Source organism: Eucalyptus grandis, chromosome 7 (assembly GCF_016545825.1).
Source record: "Eucalyptus grandis isolate ANBG69807.140 chromosome 7, ASM1654582v1, whole genome shotgun sequence".
Taxonomy (NCBI): Eukaryota; Viridiplantae; Streptophyta; class Magnoliopsida; order Myrtales; family Myrtaceae; genus Eucalyptus; species Eucalyptus grandis.
Genome location: NC_052618.1, coordinates 50,852,015 through 50,876,898, shown reverse-complemented (window position 1 = coordinate 50,876,898; position 24,884 = coordinate 50,852,015). Strand labels below are relative to the sequence as shown.

The following is a 24,884-nucleotide window of genomic DNA, read 5'->3' as shown; positions in this document are numbered from 1 at the left end:
GGAGCCTAATCGCAAGGACCATGACTCTTCGAAAAACAGCCATGTATGGTTCTCTCTTTCGTTTGAACTCAGCTGGTTCGACATCTGCTTAGGTTGCTACATATAGTGATGGTATTGGGTTACGTTTTGTCCTAGTTTCTACTAATGCATGAACTAGACTACACAACCTACTCTTGAGCAGATCTCCTAGTAGTTCTCACTTGGCAGTAACATCCCAAATGAATGACTTTTGTCATTGCTAGTGTTCATGAAGAATTTGATGTTGGATTTAGACTTTTGTTGTCTGACTAGAAAAGTCCTCATTCTCTCCAAAATTGGTTGAACTAGAAATACCAAGATGGACTTTTCTATTCCTCTCCTCTAGAAGATCTGAGGATGTCTACTGGAGGACTCTATTAAGTGCAATTAGCAAACTAGAAATACTAGGATGTTCACTTTGATTAAGCAATTATAAGTCGAGACTTGAATTTATGTAGTGTCAACAGTGTTCAACACCATGTCATCAAACAATGATATAACTTCAAAAGATAAGCGCATGTCACGAAAGTATAATTGATTTTTAGAATTTTCAAAAAATGTAATTAAATCCTAAAATTCAATTATTGTACCTAAATCTTTCAAAAAACATAATTAATTCCTCAAACTTGTCAAGCTAGTCCAATCAAACCCTTTTGTTGATTGCACTTTTAAAAGTCTTAAAATCCAATTGCACTTTTACGACAAATTTTAAGACTTGATTGGACATTTTGAAAATTTTAAGACGCAATTGCATTTTCATGACAAATCTTAAAACTTCTAGTATACTTATCCATAATCGAGATAGCTAAAAGCATACATGTGCTTTTTACTTTTGTATATTTTTCATACAACAATGTCTGTTCTATGATATTAGTAATGATATGACACTATTTCAAGCACTCCAAACTACACATTGCTCTGATTTAAAACATACTAATCGAGTTTCCGTAATATTTATTAGCAAATAAACGCGAGCGGTCTTTTCGCATATCCGACAAGGTGGTAATAACTGCTCCAATGTTAAATGGAACCACATCTTATGAATTATATTTCGGGCTCAGAGGTAGGAGAATATTTCCAAGGCTATCATAATGAGAAGATCATTGGCTATTGCATAGTAATGAATGCTCCTGTGATACCTAAATGACGGAGATGAAATGACTAACAATTTTTCTAACTGCTAGATGTCCTTGTGCAAGCAAGAGGGGAGGCTAAGGGAAATGGTGCTAAAGCTTGGAGTTCGCATTGTGCGATTCTTTGGACCATGTGGGAGGGATGATTCGGTATTCTTGCTTCGGCTCTTCCTCTTCTTGACATCGTCGTTGTCACCTTCTAAAACGTCTTTAGAGAATGCGCCCGGATTGGCTTTGATACAAGCCTGCAGAGCAACAAACGGATGGACGCAATCCGAGCCCTTACAAACAGAGCAGGTTTATCTTTGTTAGCAATGGTTCAAACTTTTCAGTATGCATTCTAATAGAGAGCTACACTTAGCTAAAACTGTTCTCATGGACAGACTAATAATCGCAATAAGTGAATAGCTGCAAAGCTTTCTTGCTAACTATTAACTTGTCAAAAGACTCAAAATATTAAGACCTGACCCCCAGAGACCAAATCTATCTTCCATTAGTGCCAGGCCATTAAACTTTAGAACAAGGTCAAACAAAATACTGAATGTTGCGAAGATAGCATGAAGAGAGCAAGAAATGTACAAAGCATTCCTGTTTTCCTTTCCTTTCACTTTCAAATCAAAGCAGTTATGCCATTTTCACTCGAGAGACTACGAGAAAAGAAAGGCAATAGCACTATAGCAGGTAGGGACCAATATATGACTCAACACTGTTGATTGAACAAGCCATTGACTTTCCATGAATAAGTACAATATGAATACCTTTTCTTCAGCAGTGCTTTTCAAAAAGCACACAAAAGCTTCAGAAAATTGGTTTCCACATGAGCCACTTCTCAAGTCAGCTATGCATGGACATTCCAAAGCTTTCTGTGCCTTCGCATCTAGAGACTGAAAAAACATCAGATCCCTGCTAATTTATTTATTTAAATGAACAAGTTCGTGAGAGAGAATTAACCTCATTTTCATCATTGGCATATGCTGCAGCTTCTGAAAAACAAAACAATGAATTATTCACATAAACCAGTTAAAGTATAGGATGACTTCATTGAATCATTAAAACAATATTGGTATGATGACGTCATTGTAAAGAATTAGCCCTCAATAAAAATGGAATCTCATTTACAGCATTTTCTAGACAAAAACAAAACAAAGAGAGATACGCAAGGAAATCTTTTGTATTTCCCAGATTTTAACAGGATAAACCAACCGGAAAAGCATGACCTGTGTTTTTTTAATCCACGTTCAAATTTCCCCATAATTGAACGATCAAAAGGTCTGATAAGGTAGGCTCCTATGGTACAAATCTACCACACCTCTGACATTACAAGTACACGATAAAGCTGGAGCTTTTACTTCTACACACACACAAACTTCCTCTAAGTTTCTCCATAGGTCTCTAAACTTCTTTGCCCGCACAAACAGAGCTATCAGCAAATTCATAATGAAAACAAGAAATCCAAAGGTAATAACCTAAAACTCTACAGAAGGAAATCATTAGAAAAATGAATCTGTGGGTAAGCTATGAAAATAAGGATTACAAATGTACTTCAAGGTGTGCACTCTGGTCCCCATAAGGCAAAACTCTAACATCAGTCCATTCAGCTATATGAACCACACCTTTCCCCAGTTTCAAAGTATAATCCTCAACTAGTATACCAGCCGTTCTTTGATTTGGTAACCAAGAGAGATGTATAACTACTAGCAGCTCTTCAAGGATTCAAAGTTCAAACTAAAGATCATGACAACTGAATCCCTCTCACTAATTAGGGATGTGTGATGTCTCCTAAAATGGCAAGTACAACAATACTACAGAACAAACTAAACCTTATTCCACTAAGCGAGCTCACTTGCACGAGCCCTGTTATATCACACAATTGCCCTCGTTATTGTTTATGGTCTCTCGTAAGCTCCAAGTGCTTCACATGTTTCCATAACATCTCCTTCCACACCTCTTTAGGTCTTCCTATACAGCTAGACACAATACAGAGGATTCACCTCAGCACACTATGCTACGACTCTTTTTATTGGGCTCAGCAGTATTCCAATAGTAATACAGCATCATACAGGGCACAAGAAGAATCCTCCCAACTGCCCCTTTCGGCTTGATGAGAAACGACCGAATTTGGTCAAAGACACATAGTCCATTCAATCTTAGGAAACCATCTGTTCCAGAACATCCTGTGTTTCTCCTAACGAAAGGTAAAAATGTCACATCTTTCATTCATTGCTAAGCAAGTCCATGTGCAACTCTTTGTCTGCGTTGCATTAAAAGTCGTCCACTGTAATTCTAAACGAGAACCGACACGGCTCTCAGCCCTCACTAACAATTTTCAGCTCAAGTTCTCGATTACCCTAAACCATTTATCCCCATTTCACCGTCAATGAGAAAACTCATAAGCTAACATGAATCCCTGACCACCACCCGAAACGCCGAATACACAAACCCCTCCAATGAAACAGGCGAATCCAACACATAAAGGACATCGACTAACTCATATACCCAATTTCGGCAACAGAACACCCGACATGTTCCATCCACCAAAACATCCGACCGCAGCGAGATGCGGGGACGAATCAGAGCCTTGTTTCGAGCTAAAACAGGCATCGCTCGTTGACCCCATGGAAAAAAAGAAAGAAGAAGAAAAAGGGAAAAGAGCAAGCACCCGCAATCAGAGAATCCATGCTCGAAGCAGCGCCGGAAGAAGACGGAGATGCCGACAGCCCGCCTCGAGATTGATCGTCCGAGGTCGCCGCCTCGCTCGCTGCTGCCACGCCGCTCTGAGCTTGACCCATCTTTTTCCGTGCGGTGAAAAAGGCGGGCGGTTATCTCAATCGAAAGAAAAGGATAGCGTGAAAATGCGACCAACGCCTCGGATCGTTTATTCGCTGATCAGTGTCGTGTCCGAAAAAACGGGGGTCTTATCAGACGCCAGTCAGCGGCGTCGGACTGGAAAATTTGCAGCGGCGGCGCGATCGACAGAGGAAGACCGTCCCGTGGGGTTAGCGCACGACGCACCGCGGGTTTTCCTGTGCTTATTTTGACGGGAGAGAGTAATTATTTGGAAAGGGAATATCAAAAATAAATTTAACTTATTTACGAAAACAATTAAAAAACTTATAAATAAATTATTATCGATTATGAAAACGTTCTACATTAACTTATAATTTCAATTAATCAAAGTAATTATTTTTTAGAATTCTTTTCAATTTATTCATTTTCCACGAAGTAAGTTGAGCCATAAGAAAAATGCCAATATGAACAATTGAACATTCCATATCAAGTATGAGGCACTGACCAAAAAAAAAAAAAAAAAATATCATTGAAAATGTCAAATTGAACTAAACCAAATGGTGTAATTATAATTGAGCATACAACCGAATCAAAATGCCAAAAAGTAATTTGTGAACTTTTTAAGAAATTATTCTTGAATCAAATTGAACTTCGAAAAAACTTATTCAATTCAGATTGATTTAATGATTTGAAATGTTTTTTTTTTATTTTCCTCCGCTCAACTCCCAATCCATGTATAACTACTGAAAAGAGAAAACTCAAATATTAAAAGAGAACATCAATATATATATGCTTTTGGAATTAGATCGCGCCAATTAAAGGGTTTTAAGATTTTAATTTTGGGACGTCCAGCGTAATTTTCCCAATAAATGAAAATTTTAAAAAAAGGAAAAGAAAGAGCAATGTCACCTTCAAGCTTCGAGTCGTTTCCCTTCGTTTCCCACGGAAAGCGAAGAGCATCGAGAATCGAAACACGGCCGAATCACGCAAGGCATCTCCATTTGGCGCCGAGGCGCGTCGATCCTCGCTCCTTCATTCCCAGCGGAGAAGACGAACATCGAGAGAGCTCGCGAGCGGAACCGGAGCATGGAGGTCCCCGTCGTGAGGGGCGACGGCGACGGCGACGGCGACGGCAGTAGCAATGGCGGCAAGGTGGGAGCGCTTTTCGAGAATTTCATGCGAGGCCAGCAGAGCTCGCTCAGGTCCCTCTTCGTCCGCAAGAAATCGGGCGCCGGGGACGACGCCGATTCCCCCAGGCCCCTCCCCTTCCTCTCCCCCGTCGCCAACTCCGTCGCGTCTCGCTGTTCCAGGTGAGCGCGCTTCCGATTCCTTTCTCCGCTCGCGACCGACCGACCGACCGACCGACCGACCTGAAAGTGGATGTGCTTTCCCGGGAGATTCGAACTCTCTATCGAGTGAACGTACCTCGAGGTGTCGGCGGAGGTTTGTGCTGCTCGGTGCGCAATGTTCGAAAGAGCGGCGGCGGCGGCGGCGGCTTTAGGTTCAGACTATGCCGCGACATGCATTTTGTTTTTTGAAAATTTTGTGTGGACTTAGGAATGCTTGTGAAAGTTGAATCCGTGACGGCAGCTGTAATGTATGATGACTTGTGCCGACTTGATTGGGCTTGAATGGCGGTTTTGATATTGGGCTTATGTTGGCATCGGGCAGTGACTGAAATTGTACATGAGCTTGTCTGTTGTAGTTGCTGCCAAAATGTTCGCGTGAGATTGTGAGGAACCTGTCTGTTGTTCACGCTTGCTTGATGTTTAAGGCATGTAATTGATGGTTTCGCTCAACGAGATGCCGATGAGAAGTGTCTGTAACTGAGTGTTAAGTCATCTGTCCCTTTGCCTTCAGTCTTTTATTTAGTGCTGATTAAACAATGATGAACTTGGAGAAGATGAAAGATGTTCAGGGAATCAGTCAGCTGTTTCTGATGTGCACATGCATGTGTGGACGTGAGTGTTTCCATGTGTTTTGGGCAAGCAGTCAGCAGCTTCTTGCTTTTTGATGGTTTTGGGCAAATATTCTGGAGAGAGAAGTGGTTTTTGATAGGGTGCGGCAGTACATACTGTTACTTTGGTATTGTTTCAGATATGGAGCTTTAACTTAATCCTGGAAAGTTGCTCAAATGGAATATTTGATATTCCTCAATGCTTATGGGAATGTGCCACTGCTTATCTTTGACTCTACTTGAGTGGGGACCTGAATGATGAGTCCAGGTGGGCTTCAGGAGTTTAGATAAAACGTGGTATTGGCATTCAAAATGAAAATGGCACTTTTAGGATTGTAGTCTTGCACTCATGTAGCTACCTCGACCTAACTATTAGCCTGATTGGGTGCTTTTTCTTGTATTTCTTATAAATTGATTTGATTTATCTACTTGCTTATATATTCAGGATCCTTAAAGTTTCCACTGAAGAACTGCGTCATCGTTTTGATGAAGAGATACCTGAAAGTGCTAGGCAACCTTCAGTCTACCCTAGGAATTTTGTAGAGTTTTGCTCATACAAGGCAATGAATGTGGCAACAAAAGCTCCTGATTATTTGGATGACAAGGAGTTCCGCCGCTTGACATTTGATATGATGCTTGCCTGGGAGTCCCCAGATGTGGCGAGTGAAGTGCTGGCCAAAGTGAGACAAGTTTTTTGATAACCTACTGATATTTTTAAAACACCCACTTATTTATTTTATGGGTGCTGAAATCCTCATTTTGGTGATTTGAAGGAACTGGAACTCTACTGCTTCATACAACTGACTTTGATTATCTTGATCGCAGGAAACACCTACTTGCAAAGAAGCAGAAGGTGCTGATGGATGGTCACTCTTTTACGCATCCTCAACTACCACGGCTGTTCAGGTGCACAGTTCTCTTGCATGGAGTCTCCAGTGTCTTGCTCAATGCCAAATGTTAGGTTACTGCTTTCACAATAGTCCTGTTGATAGTAGGGCAAAACATAGAATTGAGATTTGCTTTCTTACTCCATTAGGTTGATGACAAGAAAACTGCTGGGATCGATGCGTTTGCACGAATTGCTCCAGCTTGTGCTGCCATTGCTGATGTAATAACTGTCAAGAATCTTTTTTATGCTCTCACAAGCTCCTCAGGCAACCAGCTTCATTTTCTTTTATATGACAAGTACCTTCGAAGTCTCAATAAGTAAAGACTTGCTCCCTTTCTTGCTTTTCTGGCTGTTATAGTTTGTACTGTGACATCGTCTGCCACTTTACTTATTTTTCGCCAGAATTTTTACAAAGAACTTTCTGTGTTTCTTTTCCTTCTAGTGTTTGGTCGAGATAGTTGAATTTTCATAACAGGATTATATGAATTGACCAGATAACGCTGGATCTAGTTTTGTTTTTTAGCAAGGTTAATTTAAACATCATGCAGCTGATAGGCTTCTCTACTAATTCAACCCATAGACAAAGCACAAAAAGATGCAACATGTACTTGATAGGCTTTGCTAGTGTGATTTTCTGTACTTCCAAGCATAATATATGTCCACCAAGATAAAGAAGGATCATCAACTAGCCCAACATCAGTGGATTAATCAGATCAACCAATCAGAGTTAGCTTCAGTTAGGGCTCCAAATTGTTTGCATGAAGTTTCACAATACAGACCGCTGTATTGTGTTGTTTAGGCAAGGTCAAAGTCAATTATCTCTAAAACTGAAGGTTGTTCCCTTGGAGCACCTGCATATTGGACTGGCGATTTGATTGAGTTGTTAGGTGAAGGTAAACACTCCAGAAGACCATGACATCCTGGCAGGGAGGGTGACTAGGAAACAGACTGAGAAGCATAGAACAAAGACATTCATTTTGATCCTTTGAAATTCAGTACAGTTCTTTGGAGATTTAAAATTATACCTTATGTTTGGATGACATAATTGTTCAAAGTAGGAGTCAACAGCTATACACAAGTCATCTAACTACTCAGGTTTATTAGCCAGATTGAGATGATGACCAGAGGGAGGACAGCGAAAAGTACTAGGAGGTGGAAAGATTTGAACCAAAATGGTACCGCTGCCATGTAGCAGACGATAGAAAACTCAGAAAGACCAGGCCCTAAAAATGGAAGCAGACCAGAAAGTTGACTTGCAGGAACTACAATTTTTGAATTACTGATAGTAACTGCTATTCGATGCAGTATCTAGTTGATTGCTCTAAAATTTTATGATGTCCATGGTATGTTAAGAAGGCTTTTGAAGATGCGAAGCAAGACCTTTTAATTCATAGCCGTTGAGAAAGATTTTGTCGCTTTCTTTTCATTTTGAGAAGAATATAGTTTTTACAACTACATGAGAGGCACTGTTCATACTATTTCAAGTGTTGCAGATTCATTATGCATCTTGATTGCTATTTCACACTTTTTAATAGATTGGATGTTCACTAGCAAATGGTTGTCAACTACTACTTTGTTCCATCTATGCAGAGTGATTAAGGCTGCAAAGAATGTCTCGGGACCAACATTATCTAACCTCCAGCTTGCTGAAGGAGAGATTATTCTTGATATAGATGGCACTGTTCCTCTGCAACCTGTATTGCAGCACATTGGTATCTCAGCTTGGCCTGGTGAGTTCTATCCTGACAATCAAGTTGTGGGAATTTATCTTAGGTTGGGTTCCCTGGTTGATTGTGTGGATCATCATCTGTTAGCTGGTGGGAAATCAATTCCTGGAATGATGATTTGACTGTGTCGTAGCTGCTGGAGTTTGATAATCATGGACCTTTTACATGCAAGATTACTTCTGACTGAAGATTGAATTCTTGAGCCTTAGAAACTTTTGCTTCTCATCCCTAGCTTCCATTTGTTATGGGCAGAGCAAATTGAATTTGAATTTGCCAAATGAAATATATGTCCCACATACTTCAGCTTTAAGATGATTTCATCCAAATATCTTCTAATTTGCAGCAAAGTCAGGATTTAGGAAATGACAGAGGTAATAAGTGGGCAATTTTTATTTATTTATTTAATTTGGTGGTTTTGTTCCCATATAGTAGTTATGGATTTTGAAACATAGGTCAAGGTATAGCTCTACGGGCAATGTTGCTTCAAACTTCATATGGTGAATTCAAGGTGGGGGCCTAGATTTTAGGGCTGGTTTGCCTTAACTACCACAAACTCTGGCTAAACATCTCATGCACTGTTAAGACAGAGACTAGCTTGTCAGTTTTAGAGACATGTCCAAGATGGAGAAACTGGAACTTTTTTCTAGGTTGCTTAGTGTTGCTGGTTAACCATGTACTATGTGAGCTCAAGAACGTGTCAAGTGGAATTCAGGGAAAATGAACCTTTTTGTGCCGTTTCTCTACATCAACAAGGCTCTCAGTTAATTCTGTCATGGAGCATGGCACTTTGGATAAGAAAAACTCTAGAATGGGTTGTCGGGGGACTCTTCTATGCAAATGATGCTTATATTGCAGACTTGTACAGAAATCTGTAGATTGCAGTCAAAACTGGACTTTTCTTACACACCATCTCAGAATGACTGATTTGTGTTGTGAATGCTAGCTTATGATCTTATTCAAACATTTGCTTCTGTCTATTATAATTTTGTCTTTTTCATTTATGGGTAGGTCGTTTGACATTGACCAACTATGCTCTCTATTTTGAATCGTTGGGAGTTGGGGTATATGACAAAGCTGTTAGATATGATCTGGCAACAGACGTGAAGCAGGTCATAAAGCCTGAATTAACTGGACCATTGGGCGCTCGCCTTTTTGACAGGGCTGTGATGTACAAGTCGGCCTCTGTGTATGTTTACTCAATACACATCATATTGAGATTTCAATGGATTTTTTGGACAATTCTCAGTCCATGTCTTTTGTCAGCTCTATTTGTAAAGCTGATGACTCTCGACTATTATTTACAGAGTGGAGTCTGTTTACATGGAGTTTCCTGAACTGAAAGGAAGCTCCCGCCGGGATTATTGGTTGGACATATGCCTTGAGGTTCTACGAGCACATAGATTTGCCAGGAAGTACAATTTCCGAGAGATACAGCGAGCAGAAATAATTGCGAGGGCCATTTTAGGCATCTTCCGATACCGTGCTATTAGGGAAGCTTTTAATATATTCCCATCAAATTACAAAACGATACTTCCATATAATTTGGCTGAAAGTCTTCCAGGGGGAGATGTAATCTTGGAAACATTGGCCAGTCGCATGGAACTTGTAAAAGTTGATGCTCCTTGTCATGATGACCCTGCAAGTCCCTTCACAAAACAGAAGAAAATTCTCTCTCCTGTGTCCGTTGTGGCGCTTAATCGACTCGGGTTCACTTTACTAAAACAGATAAAACTGGATATTGATTTAGTTGCTGTAGGAGAGGTTTGTGTTGCTGAAATCAATCCCCTGGAGATAGCTCTGAAGAACTCAATATTGGATACAGGAAGGGCTGAAGCTGCTCAGGCAACTGTAGACCAAGTAAAAGTGGAGGGTATTGACACAAATGTTGCTGTGATGAAGGTTAATAAATTGATTCTATTGCAATACTCTTTGATGAATATAGCAAAAAATCCAGTTGACAGATTAAATTACTGAATGGTATACATTTTCACTTTGATACTCAGAACTTGCATCTTCTGACTGTTCTTTTAACGTTCCTCTTGCTTCGTGAGTCAGTGGAACAATACATTTTGATAAAAACTGGAGATTTGACTCTTATAAGTTACTTGGTTAACCAAGTCGCAAAGACACATTACATCTTGTAAAATTGCTTTGTCATTGATGCACCACCTAAGCCCCATAGACCCTGAATTTGCATCTTCCCTGGCAACTGCAAGATGATGGTATGTGAACCGTGAGTGCAATGCCTTCGCATAATGTGGATTTTTCATTAACTTTTTGGCTATGTTTTTGTGAATATGAACATAGCTGTACGGGCGGTTGGATGTTTGTATAAGTTGGTTGATGGGATTTTCCCTTAGAAAATGGCCTCAGTGATACTTATTGTTTTTATGAAGGAACTACTGTTCCCAGTTTTTGCATTGGCTAGCCGTCTTCAGAGTTTGGCTTCATGGGAAGATGCTCTCAAGTCAATTGTATTTCTCGCGTTAGTTTGCTATACGATACACAGGTAGGTTGCCTTATGATAATTTTCCTTATATAGTTCAATAAGCTTTATTGCATGCCACTAAAAATCTTCATGAATGCTTGGTGTAAATGTAGTAATTAGTGGTGCTGAAACTTAGTTGCTTGTACCTTATGTTCATCTCATTTATCACTCTAGATACTCATAATATCTATAGTCTTTGAAACCAAAATCAAGAGATTTGCATGTGCTTATCAAAATTAATTTTTAAGGCTGCCTCTTGAAGCTTCTCTGTCTTTTGGGTTAGTGGATATAGTTGAATTTGATCTCTGTAAAAGGTTTCTGCATGACACAACTACAGTAAGTTAATAGGACCAACACACCCTGTAAGTAAGACAGGTACAGTGAAGCAAGTTGATAGGACTAACATATATTGAAAGTGGAAAATCAATTGGGACATGTCACCCTATGTGATTGAGAGTCATGAAATCCAACTCATCTGTGCTTTCAGATTTGGCTTGATGACATTCTGTGATAAATTTGATGACAATGTTATGTGATAACTTCTATTTGACACAGGGGATGGATTCAGTATGTGATTCCAGTTATTTTGGTATCACTCGCCCTTGTCATGCTGTGGAGAAGGTATTTTAACAGGGGAAAGTCATTAGAAGCCTTCAGAGTTACCCCTCCTCCGAATCGTAATGCAGTTGAGCAGCTATTGACATTACAAGATGCAGTCAGCCAGGCTGAAGCAGTTATCCAAGCTGCAAATATTGTTCTTTTGAAGATAAGAGCACTCTTATTTGCTGTAGTTCCTCAGGTATAGCCCTGAAGCCGTTCTTGACTTTTATTAAATTCGTACTTTATAAGAACTATGTGTATGACTATAGATCAGCTTTACTCACAAAGTGTCTTACTTGTGAAGGTTATATTTTGTGCATAGTTCAAAGTATCGTGCAAGCAAATTTTCTACGTACTTCTTATATTTCTGTGAATATCTTGGATGATCAAACATGACACGATAAATGCATGAACATCACTTTTTGCTCTGTGTATACTGTCTTGACTCGAGCATGTGCTGCCCCAATATTCTACTCTATGGAATATATGAAATCATCTTCTTATTTGGCCACAAACTGTTAGTCCACATTTCTGACCAAAAAAAAAAAAAAAAAAAAAAACTGTTAGTCCACATAAAGAATAATGAGCCTGATAGAGGAATAAATGTGATGAAATTATATAAGGCTTAAATTGTCAAAGTGGATGCATTATCTAGATGATTTCTGCATGTACTAAAGACCTGGTTAGCTGGAAGGTTTCATCCTTCTATTACTATTCTACATGAGTCGTGTAATTTCTGACTCCATGTGTTGTCTATTTACACAAGTTAACAAACTTGATATACATTGCTAAGGCATTCTCTCCTTCAAATTCAACTTCTCTGTGCATTCAAGTTTTAACAATCAAGAGTTTTTATATAAAGTTCTACAATTCAAGGCATACATACAGACATTGCCATAAATTTAAAAATACTTTACAATTCAAGGGACATACAATTCAGTATACTTCAATTTGATCATCATGTCTGATGATGAAAGATTGAGTGAGAGCTATAAGACCATGGAGCCTTAGGAGCCTTTAAGTGGACACAAGACCTTGACCTGGCATAAGTGATGGAAAGTTGCTTTAGTTGTAGTCTCTCTCTCTCTCATTCCAGCCAACAACATGATCTAGCTGAGCCGACCTTCTGTCTGAACTAGAAACAGGAAAAGTCATTGTAAATAAAGAAAATTAACACACTGAAAATGTTTAAGCCCTTAGGAAACAGCAAGGATAACCCAATATAATTGGCAATTTTTCTTTGAAACTGCAAATATGTTGTTGCTGTCCTCAGGCCTAAGCATGTTTCATATACATGTGTCTTTGATCTTGATCAAATGATTTGTGCTAGCATTTGGAGCTTAATATATCTATATGTGAAACTCAATCCTAAAATAGACGTTATGGTTTAATTTTGACTGAATCAAATACTTTTGTCTCCAGACCACCGACAAGGTTGCCCTCTTGTTGATCATTATGGCTGTGGTTTTTGCCTTTGTGCCCCCGAGGTACTTGATTCTGTTAGCCTTTCTTGAAGTTTTTACGCGGGAGATGCCATTAAGGAAAGAAAGCAACGACAGGTGGCTAAGGCGAATGAGAGAATGGTGGATCAGAATACCAGCAGCCCCCGTGCAGCTTGTTAAGGCCGATGACAAGAAAAACAAATGACTGTACTTTCCACTTTCTAGCGACTTCCTGGTGTACATAATAATCTGAACGATGCACTTGTCATTCGGTTTCTAGAGTGCCTGCTGCTCAAATTTTTTGGTCGGAGCACGGGCTTTGCTGACCCTTAAGATGCTGACAATAGTTTTAGCAAATCGATCCTTATGCAAATTATGATTACCATTTCTCAGGCTGGTGAAATGATATTTGGCTGTTTACCAATTGAATATTCGTTTGGTGGCACTTTCCCTGACATCAAGGTTGTTATCTTGCCTATCAAGACAAAGTTCTGTCATCTTGCCGAACACGGGCCTTGTAAGAGTCAGGACTATGATTGTGCTTTCCCCATAAATTTTCTGCTGATGAGAAGAAACCTGGGCTTGACCCCGTTCCTAAGTTCCAACTTTTCCATGGGTAAGATCGGTTTTGGTTCCCACCATCCTCTCCTCCATTTGATGCCATGGAAGAGGAAGTCAAAGAATACAGACATTGACCTTCTTTTTGTACATGTAATCACAAAAATGATGGTCTTACCGATTTTGCAGGCACTTCCCCCATCGTGAATGGAAGAATTTGAACATAGATTGCCACAGGTGTAGAGATAGATAATTTTAGTAGATATGCAGAGTGGGATTGTTCATTTCACCTTGGGGAACTCTCTTATTACCGATTTTGGACCTCGAACATCTATTGGCTATTTAAGTGTTTGTCTCAGAATCCCCGGTAAAGCCTAGTTGCTATGATGGATGTCGCTATTCAAAGGAGCTTATGCTTGCTTATATGACATAGGTCATAAATCACAAGGCTATGAGTTTAATCGCTCGAGCACTCTTCGAACATAGGCTCACCTATCTTCGGTTGCATAAATTTAAGTCTTGCGACATGGTCAATTTCTCTCCAAAAAAGTTAAAAAGAGCTACCTGGTTTCATTATGTTGTGTTTCAATGAGTTCGAGGAATATGCACTGCTAGAGCAGCTAAGAAAGAAATCTGGGTGCAATGCACTCTCGGTAGATTTCACCGTCGATAACATAGGTCATTAATCAGCGTTTACTCTATAGACAGCTTTGCAGTAACTGCTCAAGTACTCTTCAAAGAGTGACTGTAGGTTTTGCGTAACTTAAGTATCTTAATATATTGTTCGTTTTCTTACATATTCTCTTTGAAAAGAGTTGCATGATTTTCTCGAATTGTGTTTGAATGAGTTCAAGGAATATGCATTACTAGAGGAGGTAAGGAAGAAGACGAACACGGGATGCAATACTCTCTAGGCGTAAACCTTTCGCATGGATTAAGGTATGGTAAATTGGTGTCGATTTTTTTATGAAATTATTTATTTCCAGTTCTTTTGTTACTATTACTAGTAAGAAAAAAAGAAAAGGAAAACACTTTGTCTGCGCACAAAATAGAAACGAGCAAAACTTTTGCATATATTTAGAGAAATAGAATTCAAAGATTTGAAGAGATATGGACGATAGAACATCTTTTATCGAAATCAAAGGATTTCTAATTCTCTTATCGTGTAAATTTGCATCTTTTCCCAACAAATTAGATATGGTTGCTACTCTTTTTTTAAGTATGACACCAAATGAGAAATTCACATATTATATGATCCTATGAAGCAATGATTCTAAATTATTCACATTTCTTTGGGACTCGTAGCTTTGAAATGGGAGAATTACCAAAAAAAGTCATAAACTTATTGCAATTGTGCCAATTCAGTCATAATTTTTTTTTATCCAATTTAGTCCTAAATCTTTTATAATTATGCCAGCTTTAGTCCATCCGGTCAAAATTGGTTAGGCGATGTTGACGTGGACACCGGCTGTCCCTGGTGAAAGCGACATGACAAATTTTTATTTATTTTGTATTTAATTTTTTTTTCGAATTTTAAAATATTTTTTTGAATTTTTGAATTCTTTTTTTTTTTTTTTTTCAGCTTCTCCTTCCTCCTCGCGAGCCCGGCCCTCGCCATGGTGGGCGGGCCAAGCCTTGCTAGATCCAAGGCGACGGTCTCGCCCGCTACTCCGCGTTCCGGCGGCTCCGGCTTCTGCGGTTTGTTGCTTTGCAAAAGCCGAGTTAGGTCGTCGTCTTCTCCAATCCACCCTCTCGCAAAACGAGCTGAAAAACCCTCGGGTCCTCGACAAGCTCCGACAATGGAGGCAAAGTGAACAGGGCGCCGGCCACACTCACGAAAGTCACCGGTGAGGCCGGCCTCGCCGTCACCGGGCGAGGCCCCGCGGATCCAAGGCGAGGGTCGGCCTCGCCCAAGCAAGGCGACGGTCGACCTCGCCGGCCCTCGCCTCGGCCGGGCCGAGGGAGGAGAAGCTAAAAAATTCAAAAAAGAATTAAAAAGTTCAAAAAAATATTTAAAAGTTTGAAAAAAATAAAAAAATTTGCCATGTCGGCTTTCATCGGACGGCCAAAGACCACGTCGGCGCGGCCGGCCAATTTTGGCCGGATGGACTAAACTGCACAATTGTAAAAGGTTTAGGACTAAATTGACTAAAAAAAAAGTTTATGATTGAATTGGCACAATTGCAATAGGTTTAGGACTTTTTTGGTAATTCTCTCCTTTGAAAGAGATGTGGGATTTAGCTAAAATTAAATCTGGTGGAAATATAAGAATTAACTGTATAATTAATCTTCCCAAAAGAATTTTATTAAAGTAAAATCAAATTCTAAACTTAAAATATTAAAATTCATCTAATTTCTAAATACTCGAATTTTTCTGAATTTCATAGTGTTCTTACATAAGTCAACACTTACGTAAGTTACATTTTATTTCACTGCCGCATTTTATCTCTTTTACATAGAAATTATTCCTACCTCTTTGAATCTTATTTAATCCATATAGACACAATCTCAAAATTGAATTTTGACAAGAAGAAGAAATCTAAAAATTGAATGTGCGCTTTTTGATATTATATCAAAATCCCAATCCGCCTGTCAATTATATGTAAAAGTAAATTATAGGGTGGGCTCATTTTGATATATAAATCATTTCTACATGTACGAACATGGTTTTTGGGTCAACAATTTACTATAGTTCATTAGTGTTATTTTTGATAATGTCTGTTATATCATTTTATCGATGACCTTTATGTCAAAGCTTTTTGCTTTAATATTGTCATTCTCATTATTGCTTTAATGTTGTCATTCTCGTTATTAATGTTATTATCGTGGTCATAAAATTGATTGATTTAAACCAAAACTAACAATTCTTTTTGGTAAAAGGACTTTCATTTATTGGTTTAATGTTGCTGACAGCAAGTCAGTGAATTAATTTTGCAATTGGCTGGTTATGGTCTAATTGCTTCTGTAATTTCAGCCAAAACAGAGGAGGCAGGTACTTCCAAGTCAATCCATATCGGGAGATAACAATTACTTCTTTTTGTCTATTTCTTATTAATGCGAAATTCGTCAATTCCTCTTTTAAGCTACATATAGGAAATCGCGTATAGTTTTTTTTTTATTTTTCGAGCTTGGATAAGTTATGCATTATTTCTTTCAATTAAGGTTTGTGATGACCATTACCTTTCCATCATTGTTTATAAGATGGTTTATAACCGTTCCCTCTCCAATTATCAGAGTAATGATTGACAAGAACAAGAGGAGAAAAAGAGAGAAAAATGTAAGGCAATTGTCATATATAGAAGCAACGATTTTTGAAAAATATTTTACAATTATTCATTTTCCATGAAATAAACATAATATGATTGTTACTATCTTTTGATGAAATACAAAAAATGACATAAATGATCTTTGAATTTTGATTAGACGTGCAATATAATCCTCAAACTTTTAATTTGTTGATATATTCCATAAACTTTAACTTAATACACAATATGGTTTCTAAATTTTTAATTTCTTTCAATGTGGTTAATGAATTGGTGCATGTTCAATCTCTAGATTATATGAAATGATTTAATATTATCTCTGAATTTAAATGAATTGAAGGATAATATTTGATATTTTCATATAGTTTCGATATTAAATTGGATATTTACAAAAAGTTCAAAGATCATATTGAATAAAATTAAAAATTTGATAATCATATTGTATATCCAGTTAAAGTTCGGATTGCTTGTGTAATTATTCCGATGAAATATGAATGGACGGAGCACTTAAGGAAGCAATTGGGCGTTCCCATGGCCCGTCCCTTCGCATGGATTAAGGTTATCGACAATATGGTGGTGCCCACTTGCCATTTCCGGACATTTTCCTATTTTCTAAACCATGCCCCTTTTTAAAACCACATGGAAGGAGGAGGTGATTTCAGAACACGTAAGTTTCAAAAACCCCCAAGAAGTGGATTTCGACTCGAAAGAAAAAAAAAAAAAAACCATGCCCTTTTTTTGAAAAAACAAAATTAAAGTCAAATTTGAAGTACTCACATATGGCGTCATTATGCATGTGTGTGAAGAGGCCGTTGGACTTGGATTTTGCAGCTTCATAATCATTAACAGCTAGTAGATCGGATCGGTCTTAGACTATTGGATTGGCGTCATTACGCATGTGTGAATGGGGAATATACATGAAATATGTGCGATTTGATAATTTCTTTCAATTTTTTTTTTCTCTTCATCTGCAGGCGAAAATGTACATGATGATGGCACATTCTTGCGAGTTCATTTTCCCGATACTTACAATAGATAATATTTAATATAATCAATTAATCATGAACACTTTTACTATGTTTTGAGCTTTTTTGAAAATAGCCCTACCTAAACAAAAAAAAAATTAATATCACGAAAAATCTCAAATTAGTATACATATAATAAATTTATTTTAAACTATTATACCTATGATTGTTAATTTTCGTTAAATTTTACTATCATATCGTTAAAAGAGTGTATTAGTTTGGGTTTTTGGTTTCAGTTTGTCATATGAGTATCAATTTGTGGTATTAATTCAATTTAATAGAAATTGACGGATGGTAAACTTATTGAAATTGTACTAGTTTGGGGTTTTTACGATATTAATCCAGTGGGTGTAATAGATGTGATTAAGGAAGGTTTTCATTAATACATTGCCTAAAATATTTTTTTCCCTTATAAAGTATATATTTAAAATAGAAAATGTTATAATTCAATAAATTTCAAAATATATTGAATAAGATCAATTAAAAAAAAAAAAAAAAAATTCAAATCATGGCAAGATATTTCGGCGCAGGCGCGAGCGCCACACTCCATTTGCCGGGTGTTTTTTTTCTATTTAAACCGGACGAGATCGCCGACGACGCCGCCCCTGGTGCTCCCCCCGCTGCTCTCGCACCGCTTCGTTGACTCCGGGCTCCACGGCGAGGATGAGCGCCGCCGCCGGCAACTGCTCGGATCCGGTCGCTCCCCCGGCGGCGAAGAAGGTGGAGCACCGGATGGAGATGTTCGGCGACGTGAGGATCGACAACTACTACTGGCTCCGCGACGACTCCCGCTCCGATCCCGACGTCCTCTCCCACCTCCAACGGGAGAACGCCTACGCCGATTCGGCGATGGCCGGTGAGCCGGCCTTTTTCGCTGTGTTGATTGTCCGCGTAGATGTCGCGCTAAGGCTGCAGTCGCCGTTCGTGTATGGGGTTATGGTGTTGTGAGGTCTGGAATTTGATCGCTCGCTCGTGATTGAGATTGATGAGTTTCGATTCAGGGGATCTCGATCGCGGGATGTTCATTTCTGTGTTTCTCTGGTATTGAAAACGTGGTTTAGGCCTGGACTGGGAATATGTAGGTTCGAGATTTGAATCTTGAGTAAATTTATGCGTCAAGAAATGATCTTGGGAGGATTCAAACGGAGAGAAGAAGCCACTTTGGATGAGTTATATGGAAAGCTGGCTCGAGACTTGAGAATATGGTTAACGGCATGGCCAATTCTAACAAGTATCAACATGCGAAAGTTTGAGAAAAAATTGTGTTTTTCATGAAGTCATTTTTTAGGAAAATATCCTTATTTTCTTATATTTTTCCCTGTTCGATAATTTTATTATTATTTACTTTTTTAAAATCAAAATTTAAAATTATTTTTAAAGAATCAATTTTTATTTTTATTTTTAAAAAATCGATTTTTAATTTTATTTTCTTTCTTTTTAATTTTTATCTTCCTCTTCTTGGGCCGATGGCCGGCCACGGCGACGGCCGACGACCGGCCAAAGGCCAGCTTCCGCTGGCTCACCGATCTGGCGAGGCCAGAGGCCGGCGGGCTCGAGGCTGGCCCTCGCGTTCGCCACTGGCTCGCCGATCTGGCTAGCGGCGAGCGCGAGGGCCGGCCTCGAGCTCGCCGTTGGTTCGCCTATCTGTCGAGCCAGGTGAGACTCAAGGCCGGGCTCGCCGCCGGTCGTAGCCGTGCCGGCGACCGGCCAAAGAAGAAGCAAAAAAGAAAAGGAAAAAGAGAAAAAAGAAAAAAAGAAAAAGAATTTAAAATTCAAATTACTAAAAAAAGAAAACAATAAGGAAGGGTGTTAATAGGCATGAGACAAGAGAGAGAGGGAGTAAGGAAAATGTTAAATAGGAAGACTTTTTCTCTTGGTTCAACTAATCATTTTCTGTGAAATGAATATCAAAAAATTCAAAAAATATTTTTTTGGAAGTTGTTTTATTTGAAAAATATTTTTTCGGAAGTTGTTTTCTGTGAAACGAACTGACTTTAGTGGTCAATGAAGTTCCTGAGCAGAATTGGTTGGTTAAGTGGCAAATTCTCTTCCTTCTGTTTCAAATCGACAGGCAGGAAGCTAGAGTCTGGAGTCTTTATCTGAAGATTTACATGGCTAGTGAGAACAATAGGCTTCTAATATCCCAGTCATCCTATTTCTTTCATCAAGCATGCTCTGCAGTCTCATCTTTTGTACCGAGTGCTGATATACTCTACTCCAATCAAAAGTGAAAGTGTAATCAGAAAAGAAATATGTGATGAGCTTAATATCTCTGATAAATGACACAGGGGCCAGACAACTTCAAGACAATCTTTTGGCTGAGATAAGAGGACGTATAAAGGAAGATGACATATCTGTACCCATACGCAGAGGGCCTTACTACTATTACAAGAGGTATCTAGAGGGAAAGGAGTACGTCCGGCACTGTAGGCGGTTAATACCAGAGAGCGAGGCCCCTCCTTCTGTTCATGATGAGATGCCAACTGGTCCTGAGGCTCCTCCTGAGCAGGTTATTTTGGATGTGAATATCAAGGCTCAAAATCATTCATTCTATCATGTCACTACTTTTCAGGCAAGAGTGCCCTTTCTTTTCTTCTTTTCCACCCACATTCGGTTCCATCATGAATTATTTACTTGCCTCGGCTTTTCGTTTTCGTAACTTCATTGTGCTAGTTCTTTGATGCTATAGATTAGTCCAAGCAATAAGTTGGTGGCATATGCAGAGGACACTAAGGGCGATGAGAGATATAGCGTTTATGTAATCGATGCTGAGACAGGAGCTACAGTAGGAAAACCTTTAGCAAATGTGACATCTTACCTGGAATGGGCTGGTGATGATGCGTTAGTTTACATCACAAGAGATGAGATCCATCGCCTGGACAAGGTATGTTTTATGTAGTAGAGGATCTCTTGCTATTGAAATTTCTCTTTGTTTGCTCCTTTTCCAGAAAATTCATTACTGATATTAAGGCGTACTTCTCAGTGTTGTTATCACGGCATACTGATAAACTTTCATTTATCTACTCTGATTTGACCTGAGGCATTTTGCTCAATTTATAGGATCCAGAAGACTTTACTTGATATTAGAATTTCTGGATCCACAGGGAACCTTTAGCTTTTCGAAGAAATCAAGTTTCGCTTGAACTTTAAAACAGATAAATGAAATATCGGTAATGTGCTGCCATTATAGGTGTTGCGGTTGAAATGAAATGGATGCCGGATCTCATTAATGTCCTCATTCATATAGTAGAGATCTGCCCCTGCTCTGATATTTAGTATACTCAGCACTGAAAATTGTCACCATAAATCTAAAGGGTAAAGCCATAAGCTTATTTCCTCTGATTGGAGTTTTTTTTTTTCCAGCACTCAAATGTTTCCATGCCAGAATGACTCTATGATACCTTATGATATAGGCAGGTTGTTGTCAATTTAATTGCATCACTACTCTCTCTCTCTCTCTCTCTCTCTCTCTCTCTTTCTCTATCAAAGTAATCTCAATTTCATTTCTCAACCTGGTACAACCACTGAGTTTTGCAATCATTGTATCATACATTGCATCATTGTCGGTAAATCACATTCAAGCTGCCTTTGTCTAATCTTCTATTGTTGATTAGTTAATGTAGCTTAATATCCCTTGTTGCAAATTTCTAAGAGTTATGTGTTGAATCGAATTTAATGTGTACACACATAAAGGGCACAGAATGGTGAACTGGGAACAGCACATCAGTTATATACCAAACATACCTTGCCAGGAAGACTTAAAGTCATGCAATATGGATAACAGTCATGAAGTGTTGTTGGATGCTTGTACACTCGTGATGTACAGTCGTTCTCAGATTCTGACCTATTAATTTTTTTAGTATTGACAATGGCATGACATTTTGTAATAAGAGTTTGTTTCACTTTTAGGTGTGGTTGCATAGGTTGGGGACCGAACAATCAGATGACCTTTGCCTTTATCATGAGAAGGATGATATTTTTTCTCTTCGTCTTAAAGTTTCTGACAGCAAGAAGTTCTTGTTTGTTGCATCTACAAGCAAAAACACAACATCTACTTTCTATCTTGACATTTCAAAGCCAGAAGATGGTCTTCAGGTCCTGACTCCTCGCATATATGGAGAGGAAACGCGCGTTAGCCATCGGGGAAATCATTTTTTTATTCGGAGGAGAAGTGACTTGTTTTACAATTCGGAACTTTTGGCTTGCCCACTGGATGATGTGTCGAACACCACCGTTCTTATCCCTCACAGGGAAAGGTACTATATTTCTTAATAATTGACCATTGTATTGGTTTACCTTGCCTGTAACTTTACTTTTTGCGCTATCACTTTATATCTAAGCTTGTTGTGGTTCATTGAAATGCAATACGTCTTTGTCCGCACTGGGTTTTTATACCATTAAATTGAAAAGTAGATCTGACCAAGTTGGTTTTGGGTATAGGAAATGGATTAGGACCAATTGATGACATAGAAATTGGCTTTTCTAATGACTGGATTACCTGGGGAGATTTATAATGGATAGACAAAAGCAAACAGGTATTAAATCACTCTAAAATTGGGGTAATGAGCTAGTCCATAAAGATTTTCTTTTTTCATGTGATTTAACACGTAAGAGAAAATATGGAATCTTTGTCTCTTTAGGTGTTTGTTAAATATGAATGATAATGTACCTGTAAATAGTTTCGAGATTCGATATACTTGACTAGCTCTACAATTAAGTTCTTCATTTCATCATGCCCCAAGTAACTAGTTACTAATCTGTTGTTTGTCGTCGAAGAGAGAGAGTGTCATGATAATAGAAGAAGGAAGATCATGCCACCAAAAGACAAAGGAAGATGGGTTTTTGTTGGCTAAAATTAGGACTATAATATTTCATATCTCCGATTATATGGGGGAAAGATGTTTTTACCTGTCTTTATTTATTCTCTAAGGTGAAAAGCCATTGCTAATGCTAGTGTAGCAGAATGACTGGGGAGCTAATGCATTTCCATATTATGCATGTCACTGTAAAGCTCTAGAGAATAAGGAGATGGATTGATGTCTCGGGTGGATCGTGGCTCCTGTCATCCCCCTCCTCAAATCCTTCCTTTCTTTATATATTACTGCTCATGGTAAAATATAATGTTGAACGAGTGGTAACTCAGATATGTTTGATCATAAAGCGGTTCAGTTTCTCCTGTCCAACTCACAAAATATTAAAGAGAGAAGCGAGGAATGGAGTAAGCGCCTAGGAGGCTATTTATCTGCTATTGCTGTTTGCTTTTTGTTAAAAACATATATCTTTCTATGGACATTAGTAGAAGTTTTGAGCCTCAGCTGATTAATTTAATGGTACATTGCTTTAACGTCCTCTTAATTTTCTCTCTCACCCTTCATGTGGGGATATACATATATGCACATAGGCATGCACACATGTACAGACACATGTGAGAGCATAGATTGTGCCATGCATGGACAATCATGGAGGTTTCCTATTGTGTATGCATACAAATTTGTTGATTTGGTGAATGAATATGTCCCTCCATCATGTCAATTTTTTTTGGGTATATATAGCTTACTAATCTTCTCACCTTCCAGTGTAAAAATCACGGCCATGCAGCTTTTTGCTGATCATCTGGTTCTCTTTGAACGTGAAAATGGTTCACAAAAAGTTACTGTGTACGGCCTTCCAGCTCTTGGGGAACCGTTTGCACAGCTTCAAGGCGGTCGTTCTATTGATTTTGTTGATCCAGTTTTTTCAGTGGGTCAATCAGAGTCGCAGTTTGCATCAAATATATTGAGGTTCACTTATAGCTCCATGAGAACACCTCCTTCTGTTTATGATCATGATATGGACACTGGCATATCTGTTGTGAAGAAAATTGTAACAGTAAGTACTGTGGGGTAGCCATTTGCTAATACTGGCCCTTCTCTCTCTCTCGATCTTGATGATTTATTTTTTGGAAGCTGGAGTTCATAATGAGTATGATAAACTTTATTCTGTATCTTGAGTCTTTGTCTCTTATATTTTTGTATTTATGATTCATTTGCAAGGTATTGGCTGCTATTAATTCTGCCTTTGCTAGATATTTCTGGTCACTTACCTGTATAAATCTTCAGACTAATGTCCAAGTATGTACGAGTTTTTTACTCATTGAGAAACTTGTTGTCTATACCTCCTGTTAGTCTATATTTCAAAATTGATCGCCAGTGTACTGTCATGTGGTAACATAATGGAAGTGTACTGTCCTATTGTCCCCATTGTATAGTCAACAGTCACATTGGCTCTTAATGCATTTAGTCATCAAGAGGACTGACCTTGAATTATCTCTAGCTTGTCAGTCAATCACAGACAAATCCATGCCTTGTGGAATCTTGAGGAGAAACAGTTGAAAAGCTTTCATGCTTCATAAATATTAAATGACCACTACCTTCTAAAGATGCCAGGAAAAGGCTATGTCATGTGAATATCCAGAGCTATTTTAATCTGTATAAGTTCAACTTCAGCCTAAATCTGTCTCATGAAATACTGAATGACATTGTGTCTCACAAGACATCTCTCTAAGACATTTGTTTTTTCATCCTGAAACCTCACCCTTTACCATTATTTTGTTCCTTTCGAATTGGATTTTTTCAGTTTGTGTATTTTCTTAGTATTTTTTAAGGGAGTGGTGGTGTTGCAACTGTATATCTGTCTAATTTTTCATGGCTTATGACATATGAAGAATTTTTCCTCTGTTTTACTCAGGTATTAGGAGGTTTTGATGAGTCAAATTATGTTAGCGAAAGAAAATGGGCCACAGCTCCTGATGGAACTCAGATTCCCATGTCAATAGTCTACCGGAAGAATATGGTGAAACTCGATGCATCTGATCCCTTGTTGCTTTATGGATATGGTTCATATGAGGTAAGATGAAACAAATGTATTGTGGTTGTTTGCCTGGGATATTTGGATGTTTAGATCAAGATGACAGGGAGAAACCCTATTGGCTCTTTCTATAAGTTTGGATGTTAAAATG

At 38.6% G+C, this 24,884-nt stretch overlaps 3 protein-coding genes across 5 annotated transcripts in view; 2 read left to right on the top strand and 1 right to left on the bottom strand.

Annotated features, from left to right (window-relative positions):
- Nucleotides 1-937: 937 nt before the first annotated feature.
- On the bottom strand, nt 938-4,184 carry LOC104454037 (mitochondrial intermembrane space import and assembly protein 40 homolog). The gene is given in 5 exon segments (XM_010068742.3): nt 938-1,333; nt 1,336-1,432; nt 1,910-2,035; nt 2,103-2,134; nt 3,811-4,184. Coding segments are annotated over 5 exon segments (474 nt in total). The 5' UTR covers nt 3,941-4,184; the 3' UTR covers nt 938-1,244.
- Nucleotides 4,185-4,855: 671 nt separating this feature from the next.
- Nucleotides 4,856-13,486, top strand: LOC104454035. The gene is made up of 10 exons (XM_010068741.3): nt 4,856-5,248; nt 6,341-6,575; nt 6,721-6,801; nt 6,932-7,101; nt 8,375-8,514; nt 9,520-9,697; nt 9,816-10,410; nt 10,908-11,020; nt 11,555-11,798; nt 13,022-13,486. Exons 1-10 carry the CDS (start codon nt 5,025-5,027, stop codon nt 13,244-13,246), a joined length of 2,205 nt encoding a protein of 734 aa, XP_010067043.2. The 5' UTR covers nt 4,856-5,024; the 3' UTR covers nt 13,247-13,486.
- A 4,970-nt stretch (nt 13,487-18,456) lies between these two features.
- The window catches only part of LOC104454034 (dipeptidyl aminopeptidase BI), a 35,712-nt gene continuing 29,284 nt past the window's right edge, over nt 18,457-24,884 (top strand). The window contains exons 1-6 of one of the 3 annotated variants that reach the window (XM_010068740.3): nt 18,463-18,743; nt 20,176-20,459; nt 20,577-20,771; nt 21,797-22,143; nt 23,464-23,755; nt 24,614-24,772. In XM_010068740.3, the coding sequence (XP_010067042.2) occupies nt 18,551-18,743; nt 20,176-20,459; nt 20,577-20,771; nt 21,797-22,143; nt 23,464-23,755; nt 24,614-24,772 (1,470 nt within the window). In that variant the 5' untranslated portion in view covers nt 18,463-18,550. Of the gene's footprint in view, nt 18,744-20,175; nt 20,460-20,576; nt 20,772-21,796; nt 22,144-23,463; nt 23,756-24,613; nt 24,773-24,884 lie in introns of all 3 variants that reach the window. The other 2 variants (XM_039316749.1, XM_039316748.1) reach the window with 2 other exon arrangements.

What these genes read in the sequence shown, in the direction of transcription:
- LOC104454035 (XM_010068741.3), top strand. Translation starts at nt 5,025, where the DNA reads ATGGAGGTCCCCGTCGTGAGGGGCGACGGCGACGGCGACGGCGACGGC. An exon ending in CAACTACCACGGCTGTTCAG is followed by an intron (nt 6,802 to 6,931) that starts GTGCACAGTTCT and finishes TTACTCCATTAG; the next exon opens with GTTGATGACAAGAAAACTGC. An exon ending in TATTTGCTGTAGTTCCTCAG is followed by an intron (nt 11,799 to 13,021) that starts GTATAGCCCTGA and finishes TTTTGTCTCCAG; the next exon opens with ACCACCGACAAGGTTGCCCT.